General features: G+C 44.2%; 1 protein-coding gene across 1 annotated transcript in view; it reads right to left on the bottom strand.

The window, feature by feature from the left end:
- Positions 1 to 2,473: 2,473 nt before the first annotated feature.
- Positions 2,474 to 27,298, bottom strand: part of LOC141144161 (serum paraoxonase/arylesterase 2-like) — a 47,396-nt gene continuing 22,571 nt past the window's right edge. The window contains exons 4-9 of the mRNA XM_073629577.1: positions 25,771 to 25,939; positions 24,114 to 24,243; positions 18,703 to 18,903; positions 15,124 to 15,205; positions 12,046 to 12,174; positions 2,474 to 4,942 (exon numbers count right to left, since the gene is read on the bottom strand). Of these exons, the coding sequence (XP_073485678.1) occupies positions 4,781 to 4,942; positions 12,046 to 12,174; positions 15,124 to 15,205; positions 18,703 to 18,903; positions 24,114 to 24,243; positions 25,771 to 25,939 (873 nt within the window). The 3' untranslated portion in view covers positions 2,474 to 4,780. The remainder of the gene's footprint in view (positions 4,943 to 12,045; positions 12,175 to 15,123; positions 15,206 to 18,702; positions 18,904 to 24,113; positions 24,244 to 25,770; positions 25,940 to 27,298) is intronic.

Below are 27,298 nucleotides of genomic sequence, written 5' to 3'. Positions count from 1 at the left end.
AACCTCCTGCTCTCTAGCTCCCTCATCACCTCCTCCCATATCCGCCTCCAGGACTTCTCCTGAGCCTCTCACATTCTCTGGCATACCCTACCCCAATCTGTCAGACTATCTCCAAATTTATCTACTTTTAGGCGATCCCTGAAAACTTTTCTCTTCGGAGAAACCTACCCTGCCTCCACCTAACAACTGTTCTTTTATTTTCTTCATCAGCTCATCCCCCACAGTTTATTACCCTTTCGTATCACTTGACCCTCCCTCATAGACTGTAAGCTCTAACGAGCAGGGCCCTCTGATTCCTCCTGTATTGAATTGTATTGTAATTTTACTGTGTGCCCTCGTGATGTAAAGTGCTGCGCAAACTGATAATAATAATTATTAATAATACATTTTCAGATGTAGTACCCATGTGCAATGGGTTTTTAAGACAGTTCCTGCTCTACAGTTTAATTTTAATTTATGGACGGATCTGGAACCTCAGCAACCATCCAGCTGGTTTAGGGCCGCCATTAGAAATCATGGGGTTCCCGCACAGCCTATCTGAAAGGTCCTGAAATGCTAGGGGAATTGGACAGTGCCCCCTACTAAACGGACTTATCCTGGTTCCCAGCTGAACCCTGGCCCCCTTACTGACCCAGTGAGTCCCAGGCCTGGTATGGAAGGGCTGGCTGTCTCCCCCCATCAGCGGTCATGCTTTGGTTCATCACTTTTTTTTTTAGATCTTTTATACATCAGGCCCTCGGGCCATGGGGGGAAACACTTAATCTGCCCCTAGATGGATCAAAATTTGTCTGGTACTGGTCAAATTTCAATTCTGTACAACTGCCATGCTGGAAAATTCCCTCTCGATCAGTGCTGAAGGCTATAACCTATTGTCCTGATCAGTGTATTCTGACAGCATGGAAGTCCCCCCGTTGTCAGAATACAAAGACATCTCCACCAGTCCCATCCAACAGTGCCAAGAAGGACTGGTCATGCACATGTTGGTGGTCCCCCAACACCAGTGCCGTGAAGAGCCAATCACGTACAGTGCGCCTCAACACTGTTGCTAGGAAGGATAGATCACGCAACTAGAACCAATCCCCCTGCAGTGCAGCCGGAGGGAGAAAGAGCAGGAGGAGAAGCTGGCACCGCTGCGGGGGGGGGCAGAAGAGGATCAGTGTCTGCAATACGACAGTACAGCTGGCCCTTCCACTCAGTAGGTGCCTGGGCCCCCCTTTTGAGCTGATGGGGCCCAGCCCCAGTACAGGAGGGCTGGCTGTACTGCCTTATCAGCGGCCTTTGGGTCATGACAAGAGTGGTCATCACAGATGGTGGCCTTGAGATGTATGCACAGCAATTTTTTATAAATAAATTCCTAAAGAGATTCAGACAATCATTTCATAAGTCCAGCCAACTCTCAAGCTTATTTAGTAAAGCATTTTAAAAAAACAGAGAAGAGTGTTGTCCCCCTGAAGCAACCAATCAGATGCTGCTGTGGATTGGTAAATAAAAACATGAATTCTGCTAGGGGCTCCTGCCTTTGGCCTCTTTCACACTGATGTTCCGTTTTTCAGGCGGACCCAATTGTAACCTCCATTCTCCTCTATGGAGCGGCAGGTGTGAACGGACATGTGTCCATTTACACCCGTCTACATCCAATCCGATCCTCTAAAATGAGACTGATGGGGATCCTTTCCTCCAACCAGGGGCGTAGCTAGGTCTACAAAAGATCTGGGGCTAGAGCCCATAGCAGCGTAGTAAAGAAAGTCATACGCTTGGGTGGGCATACACAGTAATATACGTGTGTGTATGTATATCCCCAGAGAGCCCCCCACTTACATCAGGGTCCCCAGAGAGCCCCCCCTTACATCATGGTCCACAGAGAGCCTCACCCTTTACATCAGGGTCCCACGGAGCCCCCCCCCCCCACTTACATCAGGGTTCCCAGAGAGCCCCTTACATTAGGGTCCCTAGAGAGCCTCCCCCTTAAATCAGGGTCCCCAGAGAGCCTCCTCCTTGTATCAGGGTCCCCATAGAGCCCCCCACTTACATCAGGGTCCCCAGAGAGCCTCCCTGCCCCTTGGGGACCCCTGCAGAGACTCAGGGCTATGGGCCCCAGATTCGGGGCTATAGCCCCAAAAGCCACCCCCTAGCAACGCCACTGCCTCCAACGTATCTGATTGGATGGCAGCCGGGTGTAAACAGACAGACAGACAGACAGTCAGTTTACATCCAGCCACCCATAGAGGAGAGCGGTCTGTGTCTGCTCTGCATGAGCGGAGCGGACATGGACCTGTCATCCGCCTGCTCAGCGGGGATCAGCAGAGAGATCCCCTGATGAGCAAGCGGATCGCAGCCGCAGTCCGCCCCGTGTCAAAGGGGCCTTTTGCATATTGATCTTCGTCTTATTGATTTACTGTGTAGTTCAATAAATTGTCATCTGTCAGCACATAACAAAACAATCATTAGTTCAATGAATGAATGAAGCAGCCAATTTGTAGTCAAGGCCGACCAACAGGGCTCTTTAATTCAGTTCACATTTTATAGAAACAAAAAAAAAAAAAAAAAAAAATCGCAAGATATAAAATATCACCAAGTTTACAAAAATAACACCAACATCATTCAATGATTCAGAGGCCAGCCCTGCCAAAAGCAGATATTTGCACAGTCTCTGGAGAATAAACTTGCACCCCAGCTCCTCCATCTTCCTCCTACAAGGTCAAAGGATGGTGCAACCCTCTCCCAAGGAAGCCAAAAACAGTCTTAGTCCACACTGCAGCAATTTTTCAGTGGACACAGATAACACAGAGCTGCATTCTACCTTGTATACACGGGTGGCCCAGGGGTGGTAAAAAAAAAAAAAAAAAAAAGGGAGCGGTTGTGCAATGGTTTTGCCACCCTCCAATTGCTGAGCTGCAAGTTAACATGGCCAACAGGCAAGTTAGACCACATCACCACGGTTGAGGTGCAGTGAAAATTATGCAACCTGCAGTATTTGGTAGCGGTCCCATTCAAGTGAAAGGGTCCACACTGGAGCTATACTTACCTTCACTTCAGCAATGCGGCATCCTGAGCTCCCAGCTGGCCTCTGACATTTTTGGGTGGCCGGCTTCCAGGTACAAACTCACCAGCTATTAACATTGGCTGCGCCGAGATGATGTCACTCCCACCGATGCGCGGAAGTTCATTCATCTCGGCATTGCCAAACTTGCACAGAGATCTGCGAATGCAGCAACATACCACGTCCTAGATGTCTATTGAACGCCTCCAAAAAGCGATCTTCCATAGATTGCTTTTCAAAAAGGGCGGTGAAGGCCTCTGCACATGTAAACAAGGCCCTCTGAAATGAACTGCAGCAACAAGTTAGTTTGTGTAAATGTGTGTATATAAAGCCTCATTCTCACCAGCGTACTACAGAGTAGGCGTGCCGTGCATCCCTGTGCAGGCAAACCCATTCATATCAATTGTGGTTGTGGCACAGTGGAGAAGGCTTTTGTGGTTGTGGCACAGTGGAGAAGGCTTTTGTGGTTGTGGCACAGTGGAGAAGGCTTTTGTGGTTGTGGCACAGTGGAGAAGGCTTTTGTGGTTGTGGCACACTGGTGCGGGCTTTTGTGGTTGTGGCACACTGGTGCGGGCTTTTGTGGTTGTGGCACACTGGTGCGGGCTTTTGTGGGTGTGGCACAGTGGTGCGGGCTTTTGTGGCACAGTGGTGCAGGCTTTTGTGGCACAGTGGTGCGGGCTTTTGTGGGTGTGGCACAGTGGTGCGGGCTTTTGTGGCACAGTGGTGCGGGCTTTTGTGGCACAGTGGTGCGGGCTTTTGTGGCACAGTGGTGCGGGCTTTTGTGGCACAGTGGCACAGTGGTGCGGGCTTTTGTGGTTGTGGCACAGTGGTGCGGGCTTTTGTGGTTGTGGCACAGTGGTGCGGGCTTTTGTGGTTGTGGCACAGTGGTGCGGGCTTTTGTGGTTGTGGCACAGTGGAGCGGGCTTTTGTGGTTGTGGCACAGTGGTGCGGGCTTTTGTGGTTGTGGCACAGTGGAGCGGGCTTTTGTGGTTGTGGCACAGTGGAGCGGGCTTTTGTGGTTGTGGCACAGTGGAGCGGGCTTTTGAGGCTTTAACTTCTTCATGCCAGCCGTACGCATATATAGGGCCTCACGGCGGGTGGGCCCCTATGCAAAGCAGCCGCATATATGTGGCCCTGTGTAAACCACTTAACGTGCTGTAAGTGCACTCCCAACATGGTAGCTGGTGGGAAATCTGTGAGCTCCCATTGCATACTTGTGATTGGGAGCTTTCCGATCACGACAGCCAATCACAGCAGTCACATGACCCGATTTTCAAAATCTTAAAGGGACTGGAGGCAGTCGGCGTGAAAAAGGGTTAAACAGGAGGTGAAGAGGTGACACGTCGTCTGTCAACCACCCTCTAAAAAAAGCAATCCACTGTGAATCGCTTCTCAGGGGGGGCGAAAAGGGCTGCCTTATGTGTAAATAAGCCCCTATATAGTTTGGTCACATAAATGTTGCACAGCGTGGTTAATAGTTGGCTGTTGTCCCAGAAAGGATTTTCCCACACTGAAGTATTTCCAGGTGAACTCAAAAAGGAGCCTCTTTTTTTTTTTTTTTTTTTTAAACAAAACGAACACCGACTTTCAACTTAATGCAGCTTGCGGTGGTGCTGGGCTTTCTTTGGTTACTCAAGAGAGTCGGAACTCCTATAGCCACCTGCAGGGATTGCCCAGTTAAAAAAAAAAAAAAAAAAAGAGAAGTGCATTTCACAGTTCTTTTGACGCGTTTTGGTGCGATTACTCCAATTTGCAGTGGAGAGCTTTGTGGAATATTGTGCCCACCAGTAGATTCTTCTCCCAGACGGCGGCACAGGTCGAGGCCTGGAGCACTGAGCCATCGTTGGCGTATACGGTGGTCACGACTGGGTTGTCAGAATGAATGTTCTGGACACGGATCACCTACAAATGACAAAAACAGATGGAACGATGTCAATGGGCGCACAAATGTGAGCAAGCAGCCACGCAATACTTGTGATTGGCGAGTCAAGCGTAAGGTTACAACACATTGCACATACTAGAGGCATTGCATATGCTTGTATCGTATACCATGCTACATCCTAAAGATGGCCACACACCATTAGCATTTCAGTCATACGTTCTTAAAGTGGAATTTTAGTCAGGAAATTAAGTCCTGGTAGGTGACTTCAGGCCGGCCCCTTTTGCAGGTATAGTGTTGTAAAACATTAAAAATAAAGTGTCTATACTGTTTAAAATCCAGCAATACACGGTCTCGCCCCGCTCTGCACATACTCAGTTGCTCTCCATTTTTAGGCACTGCCCAATTTGTAGAGTGTGCAGTGATAGAACACCCATGCGGACATCTTACTACACCCAGCTACATCTGGAATTTCAGAGTAATTTTAGCAATAAAGGGAGTGTATATAAATAAATATAGTATATTGACATCTGTGATGCGGTTTGTATGTTTAACCACTTAAGCCCCGAGCCTCTTTTTGAGATTTGTTGCTTACAAGTTAAAAATATTTTTTTTTTGCTAGAAACTTACTTTAGAACTCCCAAACATTATATCTATTTCTTTCAAACACCCTAGAGAATAAAATTGCGGTCATTGCAATACTTTATATCACACCGTATTTGCACAGCAGTCTTACAAGTGCACTTTTGGAAAAAATAAACTTTGACTTAAAAAATAAGAGAACAGTAAAGTTAGCCCAATTTTTTTTTTTTTTATACTGTGAAAGATAATGTTACGCCCAGTAAATTGATACCCAACATGTCAACGCTTCAAAATTGCGCCCACTCGTGGAATGGAGACATACCTTTAAAAAAATCTCCATAGGTCAGGGCTTGACAAATTTACTTGGAATCTAGGAGCCAGCTAAAAAAGTTAGGAGCAAACGACCGACAGCTTTATTTTCAATATAAAAATTAACCAATCTTAAATTTACACAGAGACGACTAGAACGAATGTGACCGCTTTTATTTCCTGCCATGCAGGGACACAAGACCACCATATTCCCGCTAAGGATCCAATCAGGTCCGCCTGAAAAACTGACAGGGGAACCTGATCAGACAGCCCGTGTGAAAGGGGCCAAGCAGGGAGATGACAAATAAATTCATTTTAAATAACCACTTCCTTCCCGCAGGACGACTATATACATCCTGTCTTTGAAGAGAAATACTGTTGTTATGGTAGCAGCTAGCTACCATAACCCCGGTATCTTCTTCAAGAGCCTGCGGTTCTCTTTCAGATAAAAATGGTCTCTGCAGCAGATTCGCAGCGAGATCACTTTTATCGGTGGCAGAAGAGGGGCCCCCCCTACCGCCGCGCTCCGGTGCCCTTCACCGCTTACCGTGGCCGTCGGTAACGGCGGAGGCGATCCGGATCTGTCCCTGGCCTGACATGGAGACGAGTGAGAGGAAGATGGCCCCCCCGCCCATCTCCAAGTCATTGCAGGGCGGAAGCGACGTCAAATCGTCACTTCCACCCATAGCTCTTAGCTCTATTATTTTTTTTTTTTCAAATGACAATTTTTTTATTTTATTTTTTTTTTTATGCATTTTACTGTAAATATGAGATCTGAGGTCTTTTGACTCCAGATCTCATATTTAAAGTGGGGTTCCACCCAAAAAAAACAAACATACCTGAAAAATTAAAAAAAAAAAAAAAAAAAAAAACATTTGGATATTTTTTTTTTCCACTTACCTCTAAATGCCTGTTGCTAGGGGGTCCCTCGTAGTCTGCCTGTTCCTTTGGCTGGGCCGGTGACATCACTTCCCCCTCGGCACAGGAAGGGCTCGGCTCTGCTCCCTCCCTCCTGTCAATCATCTGGGACCTATTGCAGGTCCCAGGTGATTGAGCGCCCAATCACGGTGCGCGGCGCCGCTCGCGCATGCGCAGTGGGTGCCAGGCTGTCAATCATCTGGGACCTATTACAGGTCCCAGGTGATTGAGCGCCCAATCACGGTGCGCGGCGCCGCTCGCGCATGCGCAGTGGGTGCCAGGCTGTGAAGCCACAGCCCGGCGCCCACAGTTGCAATGCCGGCGCCGACGAGCGGAGGGGGGGGGGGACGAGCGGGGCTTCGATCCCCCGCATCGCTGGACCCAGGGACAGGTAAGTGTCCAATTAAAAGTCAGCAGCCGCAGTATTTGTAGCTGCTGACTTTTATTTATTTATTTTTTTTTAATGGAGCCCCTGGGTGGAACTCCTCTTTAAGAGGTCCTGTCATGCTTTTTTTCTATTACAAGGGATTTTTACATTCCTTGTAATAGGAATAAAAGTGACTTTTTTTTTTTTTTTTAAAGAACAGTGAAAAAATAAAACTTAAAATAAATAAGAAGTTTTTTTTTTTTTTAAATGTGCCCCATCCCTTGTAACAGAAATAAAAGTGACAATTTTTTTTTTTTTTAAACAGTGTAAAAATAAAAAATAAAAAGAAATATATAAGAAAAAAAAATAATTTTTTTTAAACGCGCCCCGTCCCGCCGAGCTCACTTGCAGAAGCGAACGCATATGTGAGTAGCGCCCGCATATGAAAGCGGTGTTCAAACCACATGTGAGGTATCGCCACGATCGTTAAAGCGAGAGCAATAATTCTAGCCATAGACCTCCTCTGTAACTCAAAACATGCAACCTGTAGAATTTTTTAAACGTCGCCTATGGAGATTTTAAAGTGTAAAAGTTTGTCGCCATTCCACGAGCGGATGAAATTTTGAAGCGTGACATGTTGGGAATCAATTTACTCGGCGTAACATTATCTTTCACAATATAAAAGAAATTGGGCTAACTTTACTGTTTTCTTATTTTTTAATTAAAAAAAGTATTTTTTCCCAAAAAAGTGTGCTTGTAAGTCCGCTGCGCAAATACGGTGTGACAGAAAGTATTGCAATGACCGCCATTTTATTCTCTAGGGTGTTAGAATAAAAAATATATATAATGTTTGGGGGTTCTAAGTAAAGGGAAGGAGATGAGCGGGCAGTGAAAACAGGTAGGGAAAGCTCCATTAGCATTGGTGGATGTGTTATACCAACGGCCACCACCAGAGGGCGCCCGATTGCAGAAGGAACCATAGGACTGCAGTAGGCCGCAAAGCCGCGGCCTCAATTACCGGTGCGGCCCATCGCGATCGCGCCGGGAGGGGGGGGTGTCGAACTAACACAGGATACCCCAGCTGTGCCGCCCCAGGCGCCAGGTCGCTAATTCTAGTCGCAAATGCGACCTGGCGCCCGGGGTTTGTCGAACCCTGCCATAGGTGATGTTTAAAAATGTCTACAAGTTACAGGTTTAGAGTTACAGAGGAGGTCTAGGGCTAGAATTATTGCTCTCACTTTAACGATCGCGGCAATACCTCACAGGTGTGGTTTGAACACCGTTTTCATATGCGGGCGCGACTTACGTATGAGTTCGCTTTTGCGCGTGAGCTCGCTTGGACGTGGCACTTAAAAAAATGTTTCCCTTATTCTAAGGGAAGAAGAATGAAATGTCATTTAAAAAAAAAAAAAAAAAAATTCCCCTTTAACCACTTCAATACAGGGCACTTAGACACCTTCCTGCCCAGACCAATTTTCAGCTTTCAGTGCTGTCGCAGTTTGAATGACAATTACGCGGTTATGCTACACTGTGCCCAAACTAAATTTTTATCATTTTGTTCCCACAAATAGAGCTTTCTTTTGTTGGTATTTGATCACCTCTGCGGTTTTTATTTTTTGCTAAACAAATAAAAAAAGACCGAAAATTTTGAAAAAAATTAAAGTTTTGCTTTTGTTTCTGTTAAAAAAAAAATTGTAAATAAGTAAGTTTTCTCTTTCACTGATGGGCACTGATAAGGCGGCACTGACTGGCACTGATACGGCGGGACTGATGAGGTTGCACCAATGAGCGGGCACTGACTGGGACTGACGATGGGCACTGATATGCGGCACTGATGGGCACTGGTAGGCGGCACTGATGGGTGCCACTGATATGCAGCACTGATGGGCATTGATAGGCGGCACTGATGGGTGGCACTGGATGGCACTGGTTGGCACTGATGGGCGACACTGATGAGCAATGAAAGGCGGCACTGCTGGGCACTGCTAGGGTGGCACTGAGGCGGCACTGCTGGGCACTAATAGGTGGCACTGCTGGGCACTGATACGCGGCACTGATGGGCATCCTTGGTGGCACTGGCAGTGGTAGGCATTGAAGTGGGCACTGACTGGCAGCTGCCTGGGCACAGAGTGGCATTTCCCTGGGGGTCTAGGGGCATACCTGGTGGTCCAGTGTGGATCGCTTCCCTGGTGGTCCTGGGTAGGATCCGAGGGGGGGGCTGTGCTGATAAACAATCAGCACAGACCCCCCCTGTCAGGAGAGCAGCCGATCGGCTCTCCTCTACACGCCTCTGTCAGACGCGAGTGAGGAAAAGCCGATCACCGGCTCTTTCTATTTACATCGTGATCAGCCGTGATTGGACACGGCTGATCACATGGTAAAGAGTCTCCGTGGGAGACTCTTAACCTAGATCGGTGTTGCAGGGTGTCAGACTGACACCCCGCAACAACGATCGCCGCGATGCCCGCCCCCGGGGGCGCGCAGCGGCTCGATATTCCTGATCACGTGATATGACGTCCGATCAGGAATATCAAACCACTTTGCCGCCGTCATTCTGTAATAGGGCGGGCGGCAAGTGGTTAAAAGGGGACATTTGACGTCACTTCCGCCCTCCAATGCTATGGAGCCGAGCGGGGGCCATCATTCCCTCACTCAGCATCGCAGCAGTGAGGGGAGAGAAACCGATCAGCTCCGGTAAGTGGCAGAGAAGACCGAAGCGTGGCGGAGGGGGCCCCTCTCCCGCCACCGATTAAAATGATCCACCGGCGAATCCGCCACTGAGACCACTTTTATCAGAAAGAGGACCGCAGGCCATTTTTAAAAATACCTGGGTTATGGCAGCTAGCTGCTGCCATAACAACAATACTTAACGTCAAAGTAGTGATGTACAACGACGGCGGCTGGTCCTTAAGTGGTTAAATTTGAAAGGCTAAAAAGGTTTGGCGCTAACCAGTGAAGGGTGTAGCAACATGGCCCCCGCCACCTTCCTACTGCTGGCATCCAGCTTCTTTCAAAAATGTATCAAAACAGCATTACAGCAATTAATATACTATATACCGGTATATATTTGTATACGCTCACTTTATTGCTAAAATGACTCTGAAATTCCAGACGTAGCTGGGTGTAGTAAGATGTCCGCATTGGTGTTCTATCAGATTACCACTACCCATCAGATCATGAAGTGTTTGGAATGCATTACACCGTGAAATGCATCTTGGAACGCATAGCGCATGTGCAGTAAGTATTTTTGGGTCGGAACGTCACTTACCTTACATTCCTGGAATGCCTGTGTTCTATTAGATTACCGCTGCCCATCAGATTGTGTAACTGTTTTATGAAAACTGTTAAAAATCGATGGGTTTAGCTGTGCTTTATGATTTACTGCTGTTCAGAGGCTCTGGGCTTCAGCAAAATGGCAGCCTCCAGCAAGAATACAAGCAACGCTGGAGGCAATTTACAGCACACACTGATTTTGGTAGCATAATTAATAATGTGGAATGTATGTTCCTTGCTAAAGAACATCATTTTTTAAATAAATTGTTATATGTAAAGTTCTGCTTTAAGGAAATTCAGAAAAATCAACTGTCAGAGCTTTTGATCTTTCCTTCATGGAGTCAACTAACTTGGAAATGGACCTTTGCCTTAATGCACAAGTCATGTTGCCCCACCGCTTGCCTTTTCTTCTCTTATAGCTGGACATACAGTGGAACCTCGGTTTAAGAGTAACTTGTTTAGAAAGCGTTTTGATTTGTGAGCAACTTCTTTTAAAAAATTCTGACTCGGTTTGCGAGTGTTGTCTCGCAAGACGAGCAGAACTCAACCTAATAGGGCCTGCAGTACCGCATTTGGCTTGACGTGCGAGGGGCACCGGAGCAGAGCTGCCGTTCGGCAATACACGGAAATACTCAGTTTCCGAGCCTTTCCGACGTTTGCCGAGGTCAGTCGACGTGTCCCTCGGGCCTTTCCAGCCGTTTCCGAGGCTCTCTGGCGCCCCCCCCCCCCACCTCTGGCCGCATGCGGTATTGCATCCCATTGAAGTCAATGCGGAACAAATTATTTTCGCTTCCATTGACTTCAATGGGAAAACTCGCTTTGATATGCGAGTACTTTGGATTAACAGCATACTCCAGGAACGGATTATGCTCGTAATCTGAGGTTCAACTGTATTTATTAAATTTCGTGACATTTGCGATGCACTTCCTCATTTCTTACCTTAGGCGAGAATTACAGTTCCCCTACCCCCCCACACCCCACCGCCCCGCCCCAGGATGTAGGCAGATGTGCCTCAAGGTGTCAGGTTCTGAGCGAGCTCTGCGGTACATCTGCGCACACTTGGGTTTCCCTGGCCGTTTGCATTCACATAGGTGACTTTCTGCGCATGTGCAAAGATGGCGGTTAGGGAAATCACCAAACATAACCGTCTTTGCGCATGCGTGGGAAATCACCTGCATGTGCACAGATGTGCCGAAGGGCTCTGACCCGACCCAAAGGCCAGGAAAAGCCATGCAGAACATCTGCGCACGCGCTATAATGGCAGCCCTGGGAGAGGGCAATGCTAGTACACAGGAGGTCTGACGGTCCACTTTAACATTTCATACAGACCTGCTGGTTGAATGGAATTCCAGATGTATTAAAACAGGTTTCCTTTGTGTCTAGAACATGTGCATTACAATATGAATAACTTTTCCCAAACAAAAACTACATACACTGTTTAAAATTAGTTTGTTTGAGAAAAAAAATAATTCCATTCTGCTCCTTTGAATTTTCTTGTCACTGCGGTCAAAAACTATCCTTGGTTTGACCCCAGTTACCATTAGATAATAGAGCAGACGCTCTGAAAACAATCATTTTTACTACTCCACCTTGTCATAAATCAGCAGTACATTTAGCAAACCAATTCTTTAGACCTCAAGAATAACGTTCCCTCCTATTATAACATTCCACACTCACCTCTGAGCCTGGTGGATCTTCTGCACTGTACTTAAATAATTTAAGTCCATTCGGATGGGCCCCTAACCAAATATCACCAGTGACCGGGTCCACTGACAGATTATCCACCAATGATCCCAATTGGAACACCTAACATGGAAGTCAAACAAAACATAGAAAAAAATATTATATATGCAAACATACATACATACATACATACATACATACATACATACATACATCACACACAAAAGTTTTGGGACGCCTGACTTTATACACACATGAACTTTAATGTCATCCCAGTCTTAGTCCGTAGGGTTCAATATTGAGTTGGCCCACCCTTTGCAGCTATAACAGCTTCAACTCTTCTGGGAAGGCTGTCCACAAGGTTTAGGAGTGTGTCTATGCAAAGGGTGGGCCAACACAGTATTGAACCGTACAGACTAAGACTGGAATGCCACTAAAGTTCATGTGCATGTAAAGGCAGGCGTCCCTATATTTTTTGGCAATATAGTAAAATAAATAAATACATACATACATACATACATACATACATACATACATACATACATACATACATAGAGAGAGAGAGAGAGAGAGAGATAATATTATATACATACACACACTATGAGAAGTGCAAATGATACAATGAAAATGACAACAGGCAGATCAACAAAACTCATCTCGTAGTTTTTCCAATATAAAAACAGAAAAAATTCCCTCCTAACACCTTGTTTAATAAAGACGTATATACTTGCCTATGTTCAGCCCGCTCCTGTCACATGATCCCGTATCAGCCAGTGGTGGCTGCAGGGGAGAGGAGAGAGCACTCCAACAATGGCTAGTAAATCCTGGAAAGGTGAAGTCCCCCATAGGCTTCTATGGCCCATCCGTTGTTGGCACTCCCTCCTCCTCCCCTCCGTAGCCAAATCACATGACTGGACCACAGCCATATAAGTATACACATCTTTCTTACATAGGTTTGTAAGAATAGGCATTAGGAATGGGGAGGGGGGAGCATTTTTAAGGCTAATTAGGGTGTAAGCTGGAATTCTACTTTAAAGGGGTTGTAAATCCTCAAAGTCTTTCACTGTAATGCATTCTAGGCATTAAGGTGAAAAACCTCCTGTGATGCAGCAGCCCCCCCCCCCCCTTTTACCTACCTGAACCCGATCTTTCCAGCGATGGGGAGGAGCACACCAGCTCCAGCTGCTGTCTCGGGTCCTCACTGGATAGATTGATAAGCAGCGCAGCCATTGGCTCCCGCTGCTGTCAACCAAATCCAATGACGTGGGCGCTAGGGGGCGGGGCCAAATTTGTGTCAATGGATACAGCAGGACACAGGAGCGCGCCCGCACGAGTGGGCATGAGCGGTCCTCAAACGGGGCACCCGAGGAGTAGCCAGGAGCGCCGCTGAGGGACCCCAGAAGAGGAGGATTGGGGCCACTCTGTGCAAAACCAACTGAGGAGGCAAGTATGAGATAGCTAAGATAGCTTAGATAGATTTTTTTTAAACAAACCTTTACATATCCTGTAATTTATGGGGTGAGCTAGTATGAAGATTCAATGGAGGATTACTGTTAGGGTTATGGGGAGGGGTAGCATGAGGTTTACAGGTAGGGTTACAGGGAGGACAAGTGTGGGGTTCATAGGGTTATGTGGAGGGGTAGTGTTAGAATTACAGATAGGGATAGTGTTAGAGTTAAAAGGAAGGTTCATGTTGGGGTTACAGGGAGGGTTAGTGTTACAGAAAGGGGTAATGTTATGCCCCGTACACACGGTCGGATTTTCCGATGGAAAATGTGTGATAGGACCTTGTTGTCGGAAATTCCGACCGTGTGTAGGCTCCATCACACATTTTCCATCGGAATTTCCGACACACAAAGTTTGAGAGCAGGCTATAAAATTTTCCGACAACAAAATCCGTTGTCGGAAATTCCGATCGTGTGTACACAAATCCGACGTACAAAGTGCCACGCATGCTCGGAATAAATAAAGAGATGAAATCTATTGGCTACTGCCCCGTTTAGACCCCTTTCACACTGGGGCGGTTTGCAGGCGGTATTGCGCTAAAAATACCGCCTGCAAACCGCCCCTAAACAGCCTCCGCTGTTTGTTCAGTGTGAAAGCCCGAGGGCTTTCACACTGAAGCGGTGCGCAGGCAGGGCGGTGAAAAGGGCGTATTCACCGCTCCTTCACCGCTCCTGCCCATTGAAATCAATGGGACAGCGCAGCTATACCGCGGCAATACCGCGGCTATAGCCGCACTGTACGAGGGATTTTAACCCTTTTTCAGCCGCTGCAAGAACGACGGTACAGCAGCGCTAAAAATAGCGCTTTTGTACCGCCGATGCCCCCACCGCCCCAGTGTGAAAGGGGCCTTATAGTCCCGACGTACGTGTTTTACGTCACCGCGTTCAGAATGATCGGATTTTCCGACAACTTTGTGTGACCGTGTGTATGCAAGACAAGTTTGAGCCAACATCCGTCGGAAAAAATCCTAGGATTTTGTTGTTGGAATGTCCGATCAATGTCCGACCGTGTGTACGGGGCATTAGGGTTACAGAGAGGGTATTATGGTTAGAGATGGCTAGAGTGAGGATTGGGCTTTGTTTAGGCTTGCGGGGGGGGGGGGGGCTGGGAATGCACAGTTGAGACACGTTTTTGCTGCCCGCCAACCAGCCCCACTTAATAGGCAGCGGATGGGGATGATTACATGCTGTGGACGCGATGCTTGACGCCCGCAAATTCGTTCACACGGCATGTAGTGACAATGTAGTGCTTGCCGCCTACCAAATGCAACACGTTCATTCATGGAGAATTGCTGCAAACACCCTGCAAAAGCAGCACGTCTGACATAAAAGAAAAAAAAAAAAAATGGAGTCAAAACAGGCGGTAAAAAGGCGTTGCATCGCTTCCTCATCGCCTTTCCGTAGCCTCTGGAGTGATAGCTAAACATGGATCGGGCTTAAGAGTCAAGGGAGATTTGGACGCATGTCTACATCTACCCTAACAGGGAGGATTAGTGTTAGGGTAACAGGTAGGGTTAGCGTGAGTGTTGCAGGAAGGGTCACTGTTAGGGTTACTAATAGTTATTACCTTTACTGGTGATAGAGACCAATTTGCATGTTTCTCCAACACGTTAATCGCTTTCCCAGAGACGTCAGCAACATATATGAACCTGCAGAGATACAAGTGAAGGATAAAATAATGATGAAAGTTTGGACTGAAAAAGTTTATTTAAAACATGGTGTACTCTAACCTCCATGGAAGCTGCTGGATTATGATGGGCGCTCCTGGTGCTACATAGTGTCCTATACCCCTACTTCTCCAATTGTCCATTATTCCTGCACATCAAAGGCAACAATTGTCTTAGGAATGACACCCCTGGCAGGTGAGGCTGGCTCTCCCAAGATGCAGTTTTAATGGCAACTTACAGTAAATCACTTGGTTCTTGCTCTTCACCAGAGCAACTTGCAAAGAATGATGGGCCGGAGACCCTATTTGCCCTCGGGTTGCTTTGCTGCTAGCCGTCACCATGTTGTGGCCCTCAGGGACTGCCCCACCAAGGGGGACACAGGAGCAGGGTGGCTACAACGTGGAGACAAGGTGCGAAATATCTGGGAGGAGGTCAGAGTACATGCTGAGGTCAGGGCAGGCAGCATATAAGAGCGTAGTCTATGTCCAGGAAAAAGGTTAAGGCAGGCAGCAGGCAAAGGTTGTAGGTATCCAGGCCGAGATCAGGAGGCAGACAAGAGAATATCAGGCAGAGCTGTTCACAGGGGTACATGAAATGAGCAAGGTCAGGCAATTCAGGTCAGCCATAGGCAAATCAAGAACTATAGCAGGCTAGCATACGGGGTAGCTGGCAAGAAGGCACAGCACTGGCCACCACAAGCAAAGGAGCTCACATACACGTCAAGTCGCTGAGCACACCCAGTGGCAGTAATATACGTGAATATACACACACATTTGGCTGGTGTGAGTTAGTTGGCATCAGCATCCTAAGGCTACTGTAACATTTGGACTTCCGTTACATAGTGTATTTGCCAAGTAAACTTAGGGAGAGAGTTGGGGGTACAGAATAGCCCAAAACAGCAACATTTTCCAGACTTTTTTTTTATGGCAAACAAAAATGGATGACATCCCTACCGGGAGAACACCGATTATTGCAGTGATCGCATTCTAGAAATCGCATGCTAGAAAGCTGACATATTGGCTGTACCCAAGTCGATCCATCGATTGACTTGGGTACAATCAGCCTGCCCACCGATGGATGGAATCTCAGGTGGTCCCTGCTGAACCATCTATGGCTGGCTTAATAGGTCATGTTTGGTGGGGTATTGCCTCCTGCCAAACTGCAGCTCACCCGTCTGCTTTTACAGGCCTCCCATATGGCCTGACAGCAATTATACAGTCTATACAGTATTTACAGCGCTTCACTTTTTCCACATTTTATGTTACTGCCTTATTTCAAAATGGATTAAATTTATTTATTACCACAAAATTCTTCAAATACCCCATTATGACACGGTGAAAGAAGTTTGTTTGAAATCTATGCAAATTTATTAAAAATATAAATCCCATGTACATAAGTATTCATAGCCTTTGCTCAATACTTTGTTGAATCCCCTTTGGCACCAATTACAGCCTCAAGTCTTTTTGAGTATGATGCTACAAGTTTGGCACACCTATTTTTGGGCAGTTTCTCCCATTCTTCTTTGCAGGACCTCTCAAGCTCCATCAGGTTGGATGGGGAGCGTTGGTGCACAGCCATTTTCAGATCTCTCCAGAGATGTTCAATTGGGTTCAAGTCTGGGCTCTGGCTGGACCACTCAAGGACATGCAGAGTTGTCCCATAGCCACTTCTTGATTATCTTGACTGTGTGCTTAGGGTCGTTGTCCTGTTGGAATATGAACCTTCGCCCCAGTCTGTGGTCCAGAGCACTCTCAAGCAGGTTTTCATCAAGGATGTCTCTGTACATTGCTGCATTCATCTTTCCCTCGATCCTGATTAGTCTCCCAGTTCCTGCTGCTGAAAAACATCCCCACAGCCTGATGCTGCCACCACCATACTTCACTGTAGGGATGGTATTGGCCAGGTGCCTGGTCTCCTCCAGACATGACGCTTGCCATTCAGGCCAAAGAGTTCAATATTTGTATCATCAGACTAGAGAATTTAGTTTCTCATGGTCCGAGAGTCCTTTAGGTGCCTTTTGGAAAAGTCCAGGCGGGTTGTCATTTTTATGAGAAGTGGCTTCTGTCTGGGCACTCTACCATACAGGCCTGATTGGTGGAGTGCTGCAGAGATGGTTGTTTTTCTGGAAGGTTCTCCTCTCGCCACTGAGAATCACTGTCAGAGTGACCATCAGGTTCTTGGTCACCTCCCTGACTAAGGCTCTTCTCCCCCGATCGTTCAGTTTGGCTGGGCGGCCCGCTCTAGGAAGAGTTCTGGTGGTTCCGAACTTCTTCCATTTATATGGGGGCCACTGTGCTCATTGGGACCTTCAATGCTGCAGAAATTTCTCCGTGCCTTCATACATTCCCGTCTCGGAGGTCTACAGACAATTCCTTGGACTTCATGGCTTGGTTTGTGATCTGACATACACTGATAACTGGGGGGCCTTATATAGACAGGTGTGTGCCTTTCCAAATCATGTCCAATCAACTGAATTTACCACAATCAAGTTGTAGAAACATCTGAAGGATGATCAGTGGAAACCAGATGCACCTGAACTTAATTTTAAGGGTCATGGCAAAGGCTGTGAATACTTACTGTATGTACATGGGATTTTTAATTTTTTTTATTTTTAACACATTTGCAAAGATGTAAAACAAACTTCTCTCACGTTGCCATTATGGGATATTGTTTGTAGAGTTTTCAGGAAAATAACTAAATTTAATCCATTTTGGAATAAGGCTGTAACATAACAAAATGTGAAAAAATTGAAGCGCTGTGAATACTTTCCAGCTGCACTGTATGTGGCCCTATATTGTTCAGTAGCAGCCTCACAAATATTAATAGATCCTTAGATTCTTCAGTAACAAGTACAGAGGAGGTGCTGAATTCAAATTATTAGTTGATCGGATTGATTGTAATAAAGGCACAATGGCTCTGGTGAGGCCAAATCGACAACAAGAGAGTGTCCCTCAAAGGGGCCCAGATTTGAGGATTCAAATTCTAATGAGAGTGCCAAACAAGAAGTCTGAGTCCAAAAATGTTTCCAATTACTGCTGGTTCACAAACACATTTTGGGGGCTCTGGGATTTTCCTTCTTCAAAGCCTAAATGTAATGGGTAAACCCAAGGACTCAAAACTTGTACAAATCACCAAGCATTAAAGTGGAAGAAAAGCCTAAGACTAATTATTCTTAAGGTTTCCCACACCCCCTTCTCCTACCTATCCTGTATATTCTTTTTAATCCATTCCAGTCTGGTCATGTGATCCTGCAGCTCCGGCTTCCCTCTGTCAGTGAGCAGCTGCTGCAGGAGAGAGGAGGAAGAGCCGACAATGGCTGGGCCACAGGAGCCTATGGGTGAAGTCACGGCTGACTTACAAGGAGGAATCAGAGCTGCAGGATCACATGATCAGACCAGACCGGATTAAACAGATCTTACCTTAGATCTATCAATTTAATACTACTGAGGCAGCATAGCCATGTGCAAGGTGTTACCTACCTGTCATCATTTGACATGGCAATCCCGTTGGCGCTATAAAACCCTGTTGCCACTTCTCTGATGTCACCAGGACTGTAATACACGACATTCGTCCACCTTAACCCAAGGAACATTTCCACAAATCTCAAGATGAAATCCGTAAAGTAATGATCATTAGTGGCATAAAAGCTTTCAGGTCCGACAGCGACAAGGTCATTCACACTGCAACATGATTACATCAATGTTAGAGAAAAATAAATAAATACGACAAAATACAGATACACAGTATATAAATACAAAACTATATACAGACACAAAAGTTCTAAGAAATATTTTACTACTATCCATTAGCAATATTACATCAAGGTAAAAAAAAAAATAATAATAATAACAATATTAAATATATATATATATATATATATATATATATATATATATATATATATATATATATATATACACACACACACACACACACACACACACATCAAGGTTAAAAATAAAATAATAAAAATGTATGTGTAAAATATATATATATATATTTTACACATACATTTTTATTATTTTATTTTTAACCTTGATGTGTATGTGTGTGTGTGTGTGTGTGTGTGTGTGTGTGTGTGTGTGTGTGTGTGTGTGTGTGTGTGTGTGTGTGTATATATATATATATATATATATATATATATATAAAACACATACATTTTTATTATTTTATATTTTTAACCTTGATGTAATCATGTTGCTAATGGCTAAACTAGAGTAGTAGTAGTAGTATTTTTTTTAAATGTGTCTGTATATATAGTTTGTAATTATATAGTGTGTACACAAGTTTTAAAATATACTAATACTACTCTAGATTATCCATTAGCAACATGATTACATCAAGAAAAAAAAACAAACAAATCTGAATGAAATATAATATATATATATATATATATATATATATATATATATATATATATATATATATATACACACACACACACACACACACACACACACACACACACACACACACACACACACACACACACACACACACACACACATACAAGCACAAAGTTTTAAAAATATCAAATATCATACAAAATTATTATGGCTCATGCGCACAGATGCCATGAGCAGCCCACTATACAAGTGAATGGCCGTATTCATGTAAATGACGATCTGTGCATTCAAATCGAAATCAAGTCTGACATACCCCTGTCTTCTTCAGGGGTAATGTGCAGTATGAGTGCATATATCATATACAGTGGATATAAAAAGTCTACACACCCCTGTTAAAATGTCAGGTTTCTATGATGTAAAAAAATAAAATAAATATAAGACAAAGATGAATAATTTCAGAACATTTTCCACCTATATTTGTTTTTCAACTGAGTTGTAAAGTTTATAGGCCACATAAATCTCTTTTTTACATCACAGAAACCTGATTTTTTAACAGGGATGTGTAGACTTTTTATATCCACGATGTATGAGTATATATATGTATAAAAATCGCATTCCAGGAAATAGAGTCTACATGCCAGCTAAGTGTTTTCTCATTCATTAAACATTTTATTAGCTTTTTTTACACTAGGTAGAGGCCTCGGTTTGCTTTACATGAGCAATCTGGTTCAGAATCTTGCTGCTACTGCTTGAATGTTGGCGTTGCTGACTAATTGAGGAGTGTCCACAGTGGAGGAGATTTGGGGTCCACAATTAACACCCAAAAAAGCGCTTTATGACCACCCTAAACAGGGGGTCATGGGGAATCGGTAAGCAAGCGTTCCATTCATCACTCTGGGTGAAGGTGCTTGCTGGTGCAATCAGTCTTTAGGAATTTAAAAGAGACTCTGCACTGGTTTATCTTGCACAGGGGATTGAACTTTTAGTTTTATCCATATTAGAATCTACTGCATTCTTTTATATATTTATATGAAAAACTTTTTTTGGTTTACTGTAGGTAAGATCCTAAGCATAGTCACTTTATTCTGTTTGTTTAGGTTTACCCAAGATAAGGTCCTATATGCACAGTCACTTTATCTGCTATTAATTTGTATTGGTTGAGCGCAACACAAAATAATAATAAATAATAATAATAGCAACAATTCATATATTGCAGACTTACCACCAATATACCCCTGAAGAAGATTATCCTGAAATTGAACCGCCAGAATCCTCATGTAAAAATTTGTTTTGTCACACGTTATGTTAGGTGGTTACAATATCATGGGTAATATTGGCTAACTTTGGCCACATATCTTATTAGCCTTGTAGTTCTATGGAGATTTTTATGTTAGACATATTTTCAGCCTATCAAGGTCCGAGGCCATGCAGTGTAAAAACGGTTATATTCTGACACCCAGGAAGCACAAACACCCCCCTAGCATTTCTAGCTGTGAGTAAGGGCAGATGATTCATGTAGCAATTACTTCCTGGAATCCATCTGCCCTTAGCTTAGGCATGCAGGCAGGAAGGTGTGCTTAGCTGAGAAAGCTCCTCTTTTAAATGAAAGAAAAAAAAAAAAAAAAATGGCCATGAAGACCCCTAGGATATATGATGTAATTTTGGCCTAGGCCAATATATTATACCTTCCTATCCATTTATGAATACTAGCAGCAGGGTAGATTTGATTTAAAGCGGGGTTCCCATTTAAAAAAAAAAAATTAAAAGTCAGCAGCTACAAATACTGCAGCTGCTGACTTTTAATCGGACACTTACCTGTCCCAGGGTCCAGCGATGCGGGGGATCGAAGCCCCGCTCGTCCCCCCCCCCTCCGCTCGGCGGCGCCGGCATTTTAACTGTGGGCGCCCGGCTGTGACTTCACAGCCGGGCACCCACTGCGCATGCGTGAGCCACACGCCGTCACTGGCCCCGTAATCATCTGGGACCTGTCACCTGTCCCAGATGATTGACAAGAGGGAGGGGGAGAGGCGATCTCCCTTCCATGTGCCGAGGGAAGTGATGTCACCAGCCCAGGCACCGAAGGAGGCAGACTACGAGGGACCCCCTAGCAACAGGCATTTAGAGGTAAGTTAAAAAAAAAAAATAAATACATTCTCTCCAAATGTTTTTTTTTAATTTTGTTATAAGCACATTACTCTTTTTTTTTTTTTTTTGGGGGGGGGGGTGGAACTCCACTTTAAATCGATTTAAATCATAATTTTTAAAGAGAAACTGTCATCTCTGTCCTGTAGTGGCTCCCCCTCTGAGCCGCTGTTGACTCACCGACAGCCCCATTCACTTTAACGGGATGGCTGGTGATGTGGCAGTGACACAACAAGGTGACGTGGTGACAGCAGGTGAGTGGACGCCCTCTAACAGGCGCTGCCATGATCGATCTGAAATGACAGGTGCTCTTTAAATGTAAGAACTTATTCTTGATAGTAGTCAGACTCTTTAATATTCACAAACAAAATGAAGGTTTCCGATTTAGAATAATAAGCTGTCGGGTTAGTAAAACAGCGATAATAGAATTGGTTCAATCATACAGTTTGTAGTGTACATAGATTTGAAAAACAATGGGATAAAGGAATATTCTTGAACTTTGTTTTGTCTCATAGTTATGCCCCGTACACATGGTCGGACTTTGTTCGGACATTCCGACAACAAAATCCTAGGATTTTTTCCGACGGATGTTGGCTCAAACTTGACTTGCATATACACGGTCACACAAAGTTGTCGGAAAATCCGATCGTTCTGAACGCGGTGACGTAAAACACGTACGTCGGGACTATAAACGGGGCAGTGGCCAATAGCTTTCATCTCTTTATTTATTCTGAGCATGCGTGGCACTTTGTGCGTCGGATTTGTGTACACACAATCGGAATTTCCGACAACGGATTTTGTTGTCGGAAAATTTTATATCCTGCTCTCAAACTTTGTGTGTCGGAAATTCCGATGGAAAATGTGTGATAGAGCCCACACACGGTCGGAATTTCCAACAACAAGGTCCTATCACACATTTTCCGTCGGAAAATCCGACCGTGTGTACGGGGCATTACTGTGAAATTGTGTGAATGCATCAATGCAGTGCATGTTATCTCAGCTTGCAGAGCTTGGATTCATTGAATGCGTTTACCAAAAATTAAAATATTGCAGAATATACAGCCTCATGCTACATAACTAAGCTCCATTTCATGGTGAATAAACTAAATTATTAATATATCTTAAATAGAAAACGATCTTTAGATAGATTTTTACTCCGAAAGCATTTTATTAAAATAAATTTGATAAAAATCCTCAAAAATCAATTTAAATTAAAAAAAAAAAACAAAAAAAAAAAAAAAAAAACTGATGCCCCGGTTCACACTGGAGCGGTTTGACATTCGATTTGACATGTCAAATCGGCGGCAATTGCTGTCAATGGCACTGGCATAATCGGTGGGACGCTGCATCTGCGGCACTGCACCGATTAAAAAAAGTGGTTTCTGTACTACTTTTTGTGATTTCGGGCTGCGATTTACATTAACGTCTGTGCAGAAACCTGCACAGAGATCTCTGAAATGGCGACCGAAATCGGGACTGACGTGCGGGAGTGAAATCCTGCAAGTTCAGCTGAACTCGCACGGCTTCATTCCCGCAGCTCAGTGTGAACCTGGGCTCAAAATAAATGAAAAAAAAATCCAATTTTTTAAATTTTTTTTTTAAATCATTGATTCTTATCCACCCAGACTAGCAGCATAAGGATTAAATTTCAACTAAAGGCAAAACTTTATTACGTTATGGATAGAGTGGAGAAGCGTCTGAACACCTGTCAGTTTTTATTGCCGTCTCTGCCCCCATTAGGAAGAGTCACCCTGTAGAATTTTTCCATTTACCATTATCAATGAAACTAATAGAAAAATCCCAAATTTTGGGTTGTCCCCAGAAAAATAATAGAGGGGAAATCTTCCAATAGGGACACTAGTTCTGGCGATCTTCTCTAATTTCAAGGGATTCGGCAGCTGTATTTGTTTTTCTTTTTAGGCAAGGACAGAAAAGTTCCCGTTGATCGTGCCAAAAAATGAAATGTTTTTGGAACTTCAGGTGAATGCAACTGAAATCTCAGAACAAAAGTTATCTGCTTTCCAAGCCATCTTCTGTAAACTAAACCCCCCCCCCCCCCATGTAATGGGGATGAGGAGAGTCAGAGTTTGTTGTCCAAATCAGGTAAGCAGTCTAGGGTGACAACGCTGCTCTTCCATAGATACAGTGCGATAACTGAGCGTGGTCACCTCAGGACAGGCGGTGTGTTGCTGGCATGATCACAAGGCGATAAAGGACAACAAAAAGCTAGAGAAAAGAAAAACTAATGCAGCCACCACATTTATGGACTGGTTGGCTGCAATTTTTTTTACCCCGTTTTTATGGGGTTAGATAGGCGTTACCATGCAAGCACTTTTGATACAGTATAGATTGTACAATAAGACACTTTATAAATCTTCAGAATTGTGAGTCATTCTTCTTACTTGTATAGGGATGCGTGCTTAATTGTCTTCAGGTGCAGCAGAACATTTTCATCCTCTGCAAATTTAAATATCTCCACCGTGGACTTAGAGATGTGAGGATGATTGACTACAAACAGGTACACCGTGTCATCTGGAAGGAAGAAGGGGGACAATTAGGGTGTGAGTTGGTGTTACTCACACCACGACTTTCTGGTCAAAATGAGAATCACGATTTTTTTGCTTTAGATAAAAAGATCACGATTCTCGCGGCGTAAAATCTTTCACATTATACAAAAAAAATTGGGCTAACTTAACTGGTTATTTTTTTTTTTTTATAATTCATTAAAGTGTAATTTTTTCCCCCAAAAAATTGCATTTGAACGACTGCTGCGCAAATACATAAAATATTGCAACAACAACAATTTTATTCTCTAGGGTCTCTACTAAAAAAAAAAAAAAAAAAAAAAAAAAACACTCCAGAGTGTATTCCTTTTATCTAAAGCACAAAATGTTACAATGTTTATACTTAAGTTCCACTGCTAAAAAATGTTGTGATTCTTGTCAGACTGCCCTTTTTTTTTTTTTTTTTTTTACAGCCATTGGCTTGAGCAGAGAGAATTCTCTGCATAGAAAGAATCAGGTAATACTTAGTCTAGATCGCAACGGAAAAAAAAAAAAAGAAAAAAAAAAAAAAAAAATCGCAATGAAGATTCTTAACGATTAATCATGCAGCTCTATCATGTAGACACGATTACCTGGACTACAAAACACTCCCTCTACAAGGGTGAGATGTATACAGTAACATTTTTATTTTTTGTAAGAAACATGCAGCTTTTCAGTAAAAAGGAAACCGTGAAGCAGATGTCTCTTTTCATTATGCGTTGTAATGCGATTTTCGGCTTGGAATGATTTCCTCCTGGGACATCATGTTTGTGCACTTTGGCAGAAATCTACTGTACAAGATGCCAGGGATGGGTCCCGGATGGCAGGTAGGTTTCCCTATTATTTTGGTTGTGACCCATTTAAAGTGGTAGCAAATGTAGTTCTTTTGGACTTGTACCTACAGGAAAGCTTATAATAAGGCGTACCAGTAGTTCAGTGAATATCTCCCAAACTTGCACGGTTTAGGGGATAGTCACACTGCATGTGGCCAGTGACCGGCGCCTGCACTCTGAAGGTCCGGAATACCGTGCCGGACCTTCAGAGCTCGTGCCGTAAACAAGGGCCCCCGCACACATGCGCAGGAGTGAAGTCAACGTGGCCTTGGCCACTCATGTAGCCAGAGGCCGCAAACCCGGAAGTTAGACCGAATGAAGATGGAAGCTCTTACAGCGTGTAGCTGGAGGGCTTTGTTCCAAGGGAAGTCTTGTATAATGTGCTAGTATGCATTTGTCTTGCAGGGGAACGTTTTGTTTTTTTTTGCAGTGGTTTACTACCTCCTCAAGGGAGACGATAGGAGACATTTTTAGTACTCAGGGGTTCTCACCCATGCAGGATGAGGGGTTCTGTGGACAAGAGCAGACTGATTTACAGTACTCTCTGGAAAGGGTTAACTCAAGTGCATGAGTGTGTCCACAAAAGAAACATGAATCTGCTCGCTCACAGCAGATGTCTGAAGTAGAGTAGAAGGCAAAGTACAAAAAAATAAATAAAAATCAAGCACTATAGCTGCACTTACCGCTTTCATCAATGTATATGCTGAGTCCATGTGGGCTGAAGGAAGAGATGTCAAAACCTCTGCTTATACGCAGTGAGGATGGTCGAAGGTGTTCGTCGTTCAGATCTAAGAGAAAGATTTCTCCAGGTCTACTGGGTGCAAAACTGAACATACCGGGGTACTTCAAACCCTTAAAAAGAAAAAACAAAAACCTAAATTTTAAACACTAGACATTATTAAATCTGTAATCTTGGGCAGCCATACCTGCATACCACTTTATTGCTACTGCTTACTGTCAAACAGTATAGCATCCTAGAGCAGCCTTTCTCAACCATTCAACCCCCGAAGGAACCTGTAAAATATGTAAACCTTAGTGAACCCCTGCTAAAATAAACTCAGCAAGGGTCATTGAGAAAATAAAGAATCGGAGAATGTGCCAATGGATGAAACGCGTCAGCACTGACACCACGCCAATGCACGATTCCGGGTTGACAGCTGCTTTTGGTGCAAGTTTCAATAATTTTTTTAACGGATTTTTTAATTGTTTTATCAATATGTTGATGCCGTTTTTTTTAAATAAAATACTACACTATTACTGATATCCATTGGCTCCTGGTGAGCTTTATTTGCCATAGTTGGAACTGAACCTGGGTGCCATTCAGAGGAGGTGGTTTGAGGCTGATGTATATGTGCCCTGAAAGGATCCCCTATTTGAAACACATGCTGTTGATGCAGTATTAATTGCAGTAAAGATATTTGGCGAGTGTTCATTCTACAAGGTGGTGATGTCTGGATCTATCCAATCGGTTGGTGGAAGATTAATTTTCCTATTTCTTCACCGAAAGTCTTTTCTGGGACTTTTACTTGCCTTAAAAAAAAAAAATTTGGGACATTAATTTAAGTTTAATTACACTTGGATATAATTTATTGGTATGTATTCCACTTATATGTGTGGTGCTGCATAGATTTAAATATTTTCGTTTTTGTTTATCAAACACTTTTGCTAGCAGCCACGCTCTTATCACAGTGTGGATTTTTTCTTATAAATACAGTCATTGAGAAAACTCCCCTTACATTGATGGTCAATGGAGAGAATGCCTCTATACAGTGAAGGTCAGAATGGCCCCCCATACAGACAGCTAAATGATCTTTGGTGTGGTGCTGTTAGATCCAGAACTATGCAGGCATCATCCATGGGAGGTCAATCATCCACAGATCAAGGAACGCCAAGCAGCCTCTTAAAGAACCCTAGGTTTCCACAGAACCCTGGTTGAAAATGGCTGACCTGAAGTTTATCATGCAATTCTGTATTTATTCATTACAGGTATTTATACAGTGCCCACAACTTATTCAGCACTTTTCATTGTGCGCGTTCACATCAGTCCCTGCCCTCAAAGAGGTTACAATCCAAGGTCCCAATCTTACATTCATACATACACGTTAGGTCCATTTTAGACAGGAGCCAATTAACCTACCAGCATGTTTTAGAGTAAGCCAGAGTACCCAGAGGAAACCTAGGGAGAAAGGAGCAAACTCAATGCAGATGGTC

The sequence above is a fragment of the Aquarana catesbeiana genome, linkage group LG05, assembly GCF_042186555.1.
Source record: "Aquarana catesbeiana isolate 2022-GZ linkage group LG05, ASM4218655v1, whole genome shotgun sequence".
Taxonomy (NCBI): Eukaryota; Metazoa; Chordata; class Amphibia; order Anura; family Ranidae; genus Aquarana; species Aquarana catesbeiana.
The sequence above is the reverse complement of the archived record's forward strand: the minus strand, read 5'-3'. Positions and strand labels throughout refer to the sequence as shown.